The sequence below is a fragment of the Engystomops pustulosus genome, chromosome 1 (assembly GCF_040894005.1).
Source record: "Engystomops pustulosus chromosome 1, aEngPut4.maternal, whole genome shotgun sequence".
In the NCBI taxonomy this organism is placed as follows: domain Eukaryota; kingdom Metazoa; phylum Chordata; class Amphibia; order Anura; family Leptodactylidae; genus Engystomops; species Engystomops pustulosus.
This window is the reverse complement of record NC_092411.1, coordinates 9,184,622-9,191,131: the sequence shown is the minus strand read 5'-3', so window position 1 is coordinate 9,191,131 and position 6,510 is coordinate 9,184,622. Positions and strand designations below refer to the sequence as shown.

Genomic DNA, 6,510 nt, shown 5'->3' with positions numbered 1-6,510 from the left:
AGGAGTGTATAAATGTGTGTAGATATTTATGTGTCTTCTAACTGCATAAATGTGTGTGATTGTATATACACTACAGCGACACTGTATATAGATTCGTTACATTGTGTTTCTTTCATCTATAAGGGATTGGCTGAGGTGATGTTGGCTCCTCCCCCACACATTATGACATCATGCATATGAATCAGCTGCATTACCCAATCAGGATCCATCCATGTGCTGGTGCATGTGATGTTACGGAATGTTCCGCTGGCTCCTCCCCCTACATTATGACATCACATGGCTATATAAGTAGCTGCGGAACCTACACGCCTTTGAGGGTTTTTGTAGGCGTTTGAGGTAAGTCCGCTGTGTCCCCAGCTCCTGTTGTGTCCTTTATTGTCTTCTATTATTTCTCCTCCGCTTCAGTAATGGCCACTTCTTTACTTTTCATCTTTTTCAGAGTTGGTGCTGGTGGTATTTTAGTGATTTTTGCGGTGAGTCCATCTTTCTGATAAATGTACAATGTGTGATGACTAGAGATGTGAGGCCCGTGGTTTCAATTTGGGTTTGACTGCGCGATCCGGATATATTGCTGGACTGACGGCCAAAGAGCCAATCCAGGAAATAGTCTCCCCTGCTAAACACCGGGTCCATGATTGGCCAGGGGTGTCACTGGGGGGATGATGATGTCACTGCTATAGGGCCCATGTGGTAGAAGGGGCTGAGCCCTGATCTGTTACTTTATCCAATGTCAAAGTGTTTCCCTGATGAATTATTCTGCTACATTGTATATACAGTATGTACATATAGCGGTAACATCATAGCGTGTACTCCTGGTCTTTAGTCTATGACCCCCTTATTGTTATGCACGACCCCGCATCCACTTTTATACAGTAAATAATCACAATTTTTCATTTAATATAATTTTTTCTGCTTATTTATATATAAATTTGTATATACTAGACTAATACATTGTATAATAATTGTATAAAGTTTGATGGTGCAGCAGAATAATTCATCATGTTATACCATAGAGAACTAATTCTTGCACTCACTAATCTAAGTATCTAAGTTCCTATATAGTGAGCACTATCCCGAATTACTGCTTTCCATTTAACCCCTTAGAGACATGTGACATATAGTTATGTAGTGCTTAGGCTCCGGGGGCTTGGAGAGGGCTCATGGGTGTGAGTGTTTGTTGCATATTGCTAGCACTGATCGCGGGTGCTGACCCTCTGATTGCGCCCAACACAGGCATTAAAAAGCCACCGTCGCCGCCATGTTAGCTAGATTGTTACTTCCTGTGACATCATCGGGGATCGGTGATCCATTGCTATGACCGCCTCTGGTCACACAAAGACACCGGGCTGTCTGGTTTCACACCATTTATTACAAAATTGCGATTTGCACATTGTAATAGATTATGTGAAAAATTCCCATATACTGCCACACTGTAGTATAGCAGTATATGGTAGGGTCAATTAGACAACCTAGGGTTAAAAGACCCTAGGGCAGTGATGGCTAACCTATGGCACTGGTGCCAGAGGTGGCACTCAGAGCCCTTTCTGTGGACACTCAGGCCATCACCAGAGATGACTCCAGGTATATTCCTGCAGTCCCAGACAGCCCAAGACTTGCTGTGCACAGAGCTATTTTAAAGTGACAGCTCTACCTGGGACTATTTTCTGCTTTATTGGTGTCCTCAGGTGCTGGTATCAATGAAAACTGTGACAGAGAAGGGAGTATAAATCACAACTTACATTTCTGTGTTGGCACTTTGCGATAAATAAGCGGGTCATTGTTGTAGTTTGGGCACTCGGCCTCTAAAAGGTTTGCCATCACTGCCCTAGGGGGTCTGAAAAATAGTAAAAAAAATTAAATAAAAACCCCCCCTAAAAATTCTAACCACCCTCCTTTCTCTAGAACTGATATAATTATAAATAAACAGTAACAAATCCTAAACATGTTATGTATCACCGCCTTGCAACATGTCCGATCTATCCAAATATAATAATGCCTGTTCCCGGAGTTTAACCCTGTAACGGAAAATAGCACCCGAATTCGGAAATTCCACTTTTTGCCATTTAAAAAAAAATATTAAAAAATCAATGAAAAGTAATTAAAAGGTCATACAGCTGTAAAAATTGTAGCATTGAAAACGTCATCAAATGCACAAAAAATGACATCACACACATCTCCGTACACCGAAGTATGAAAGAGGTGAGGAGGTGTAGAGATCACGGTGATGTCCATAACATTTACTCTTGACTTATTTATTTACAGAATGGAGGACGACGAGGTGATGGAGGAGACGTTGGTGGAGGTGTTTAACATCAGGGAGGTGGAGGAGGAGTGGATGGAGAGGAGGGAGAGTGAGAACATCGGAGAGGTGGAGGAGACGGTGGTGGAGGTGTTTAACATCGAGGAGTTGGAGGAGATGGAGGAGGAGTTGGAGGAGAGTGAGAACATCGGAGAGGTGGAGCAGACGGTGGTGGAGGTGTTGAACATCAGGGAGTTGGAGGAGAGTGAGAGCATCGGAGAGGAGGAGGAGATGGAGGAGGAGATGGCGGAGAGTAAGAACATCGGAGAGGTGATGGAGGGATTTAACAGCAGGGAGTTGGAGGAGTTGCAGAACAAGTTGATGAAGTTGGCGGAGTGGAAGAACAGTGAGGAGGAGGAGGATATGGAGGAGGATGGAAACATCTGGGATAGGAGCGAGGAGGAAGAGGAGGAGGAGGACGCGGAGACATCAGAGTAAGTATATCACAGATCGCCAATGCACCAATCACTATACTCCCCCGACGGTGTATTTAGTGTTGGATATATAAGAGGGTCAGGCCTTTGGTATATCAGGGGATTGTCTACTTAGGTCATTCATGCAGGGTCAATGTGAAGAAGAAACACAGACTCCAATGTCATGAGGGAAGGAGCCACCAGTACAGGGGGTTCACACAGTGTAACAGGCACAGAAAGTGCAATTCTAATTCATTCTTAAAGGAGTTTTCCCATAAAGGAAAGATATGCCCTATTCACACGGTAGAGCCTAACTTGCTCATTTGGGGATCTCATTGTTGAGACCCAGGCAGATAGCGGAAACGATCTAACCCTAAACCTAACCCTAACTTTCCTTCGTGGGAAAACCCCTTTAATGCTCTAGTCCGGGGTGTCCCCGTCCTCCACCTATTTGGTGTTAAAGGAAAAAAGTTGCAATTCCTGTCCATGAAAACTGCTACACAAGCCGTGATGCATCCCCCTCATTAATGGACCTGGAATAGGACACAGAATCTGGGCCTGGTACATAAGGGATGAGATTGGTTGTATCTATGGAAATACCTGCTGTTATACATTGTATTGTGTCTGTGAATGAGAATCTCCTGACCTGTATATATATATATCATGTATCTTATCACATTCCCCAAACAGGTGGTGGTGGCGAGTGATGGGATCACAGGCCCCAATACGGTAATTACCTGACACTTCTATTCTGTATAGGACTACAAATACAGGGGCTGCATACTGGGGGGACATTTTTTTTTCCGTAAATTAGAGGGCACATGCGCTATACGGGGGCACAGGGGGGGTATATGAGGGCACAGGGAGGGGGGGGTTATACGAGGACACAGGGGGGGTTATACGAGGGCACAGGGGGGGTTATACAAGGGCACTGGGGGGGTTACATGAGGGCACAGGGGGTTATACGAGGGCACATGGGGCATATATGAAGATGTTTTGGGTTTCATGGCTTTGGCACCACCAGTAACCAGTGATTATTTCCTATTTTAGGGTAAGAAGGGAGAAGCATGTTCCAGCTTTTGTCATGGATACCATGTAAGTCTATAACCCGGCGAGGACACAGCGATGATATATTTATACTGATGTATTAATAGAGACTTCATTTATGTTCTTTGTCTTATAGCGAAGAGGAAGATGAACCTGAGGAGGAGGAGGAGGCCGAGCCCAGTGACCCGTCTACCCAGTAAGTTTGGGCTATAGAGAGGACTGAATGCTTTGCCGTCCAAATGGGGGGGGGCACATACTTCCTGCATTGACCCATGACCCAGGACAATCTTATAGACCGGTCACTCGTCACATACAGATGATTTATCTTCTTCATTCTTCCTTTAGGCCAAGACGCAGGTGGTGGATCCCGAAGTGCCTGAGCGGAGGCAGCAGGAAGAAGACGTGAGTAACAGCTGATTATCTCTCTACCTGTAGAGGACACTAGGGGGCGCTCACTGCACAGGGGTGTGTATCACTGCTCTTATAGCGTATATGCAATGAGCTCCCCCTAGTGGAGGCAGATATTGCATTTTAATGCACTGTAAGGTGACTGGGGATGATGGTGGTAGTTGTTCTGGGCACTAAATTCCTCCCTTATCTTCCTCCATGCACTGATGTTACTGATATTTTATCTTTTTCTCCAGCAGCAGAAGCAGCAGTGGAGGGCTGAGAGCTTCCAGGTAAGTACATGACTCTGTACAATCCTCTTTGATGGTTGGGGGTCTCCATATCAGGACTCACCGGTCACTAATGTCCCCACAATCCCCGGGTCTTGTCTCCTGCAGGTTCTTCAGATTCTTCCTGTGCTGCTGCGGTGCCGACTCCAGAGACTAGAGGGACAGAGGACATGCGCTTCCTGTGCAGTGATGTCAGGTGGCAGCTCCGTGGGCTCTTGGTCATGGAAAGCAGAACAGATCCAGAGATGCCCCATATTTCTGATATTACACCCACTGGCTGCCTGAACGCTGCCTGGAGGAGCCACCCAGTACCGGACTACTGCCAAATCGTGATGTCCCTGATCCCTGCATGCACCAGCAATACCTGAAGAGGTGAGGCCACGGAGTGCAGCACCATCCCCCGGCTCCTGCTCAGTGCAGTCACCGCCGCCATCCTGCACCACGTGCTCCAGCGCAATACACGATTTACTGCATCCAGCCGCAGCATCAGGCACAATGTAAGTACACGGACACCTCCAGCCTGCGCCTCCCAGCAGTTATATTCTCTTAAATTACTGAAATACAATCTTTATTTTTCTGCAGCAGAGGTCTTCAAGGGCCTCCTCTTGATTGCACAGAAGCCCCAAAGACAAATCCGGACAAGGACCCCCCTATCTCCACCGCTCCTGGGTCATGGAGGAAAAACTGCCCCCCCCCCCCGAGTACTTACCAAGAATAAAATAATAAAACTAATAAAAACTAATAAAACCACATGAAAGAGTTTTTTAGTCATGTACGGAATTTGTCAACAATCTTTTTCAGGGTGGAAGAGGGAACGGGGCACAACCCCGATGTGCGACCATAACATATGATACACACCCCAACGTCTTACTGTCCCCGATGCTATATAACAGCATCTCTGTGCTCCCGGGAACACAGTATAATGTTCTTTTCCTGTCCACAGCAAAAGAGTTGTGTCAGCTCACCTGGAGTGTAGTAGACTCAACAAGCACGGATCCTCCAGCTTCCTTTAGAGTTTAGGCAACCACATGCTTATTATCCAGCTTCAAGACACAAGAGTCCACTTGTGCCAAACCTTTATTTCCAAAACTCTTGGGTACAAAATAGAATCACACGTCGTCACAAGAATCAAAGATAATCGGCTCTGCGTACAAGGTAGACCCTCTACCCTTATTCATGGCTAACTCTACATAGTAGTCAAAGTTTTTAAATAGCAGCAACTCCAATCACGTGACCAAGATCGAGCGAGAAACACCGGATGTAATCACGGGAGGTAAGTGCTGATATATTTAAAACATTACAAACAGATATAAAAATACATTGTTGCAACAAGTAAATAAACATTGATACTAAAAAAGAAAAAAACATAATGAGAGGACGTAGTATATATGGGAAAACAAAAGAACCATCTTACATTACAATCGGCAAGACACACTATTAGTGGTGTTACAACTAATAGTGACCCACTTTATATCGTTTACCTGTACTTAGGGATACAAACTCTCTAGAAGGAGAGGCATGATCACACCTTATACACTTAGGGCCACATGTATCACTTGTTTTTTCTGTTGTTTTTGCGCCTTTTCATTCAGGCGCACCGTTTTTGCGCCTTTTCATTCAGGCGCACCGTTTTTGCGCCAATTTTGCGATTAAACGCCAAACTAGCCGCGCAGTAAAAATAAGCAGCTTTCCCTCATTTATCTTACCAATACAGATGTTTTGATGCGCCTAATGATATTCATCACTTGCAACGTTTTCATTTAGGCGCAAAAACGGGCGCAAAAACACTCCAGCCCGAAGGTGGCGTTATCAGAGAAGAAAGCACTGAGCCCCTTTGCAGAAGAGCTCATTTCTAGCAGCAAAGCTCAACCAGACACTTGAAGAGACATACGGACATGAGATACTCTGCAGACACTAGTACAGATAATACAGACATGAGATGCTCTGCAGACACTAGTACATATAATACAGACATGAGATACATTACAGACAGGAGCTGCAGACTCTATTTACAGTTCATCACCTTCTATTTACAAAATATTCTGCAAACTCCTGAGCTCACAGCAAGAGCAAG

At 45.2% G+C, this 6,510-nt stretch overlaps 1 protein-coding gene across 5 annotated transcripts; it reads left to right on the top strand.

Moving 5' to 3' along the window:
• The first annotated feature begins 210 nt into the window (after positions 1-210).
• On the top strand, positions 211-5,181 carry LOC140116190 (uncharacterized). Of its 5 annotated transcripts, XM_072132861.1 has the most exons (10): positions 211-336; positions 440-473; positions 2,263-2,733; positions 3,403-3,441; positions 3,763-3,807; positions 3,896-3,955; positions 4,105-4,161; positions 4,404-4,439; positions 4,545-4,933; positions 5,019-5,181. In XM_072132861.1, exons 3-9 carry the CDS (start codon positions 2,264-2,266, stop codon positions 4,591-4,593), a joined length of 756 nt encoding a protein of 251 aa, XP_071988962.1. In that variant the 5' UTR covers positions 211-336; positions 440-473; position 2,263; the 3' UTR covers positions 4,594-4,933; positions 5,019-5,181. The 5 variants fall into 5 exon arrangements, with proteins under 5 accessions (XP_071988962.1, XP_071988961.1, XP_071988960.1 ...); XM_072132860.1 differs by lacking the exon at positions 211-336 and having other exon boundaries at positions 351-473; XM_072132859.1 differs by lacking the exon at positions 211-336 and having other exon boundaries at positions 351-2,733; positions 4,407-4,439.
• Positions 5,182-6,510: the final 1,329 nt, after the last annotated feature.

What these genes read in the sequence shown, in the direction of transcription:
- LOC140116190 (XM_072132858.1), top strand. Translation starts at nt 2,225, where the DNA reads ATGTCCATAACATTTACTCTTGACTTATTTATTTACAGAATGGAGGAC. An exon ending in GAGGACGCGGAGACATCAGA is followed by an intron (nt 2,734 to 3,402) that starts GTAAGTATATCA and finishes TTCCCCAAACAG; the next exon opens with GTGGTGGTGGCGAGTGATGG. An exon ending in CCCAGTGACCCGTCTACCCA is followed by an intron (nt 3,956 to 4,104) that starts GTAAGTTTGGGC and finishes TTCTTCCTTTAG; the next exon opens with GCCAAGACGCAGGTGGTGGA.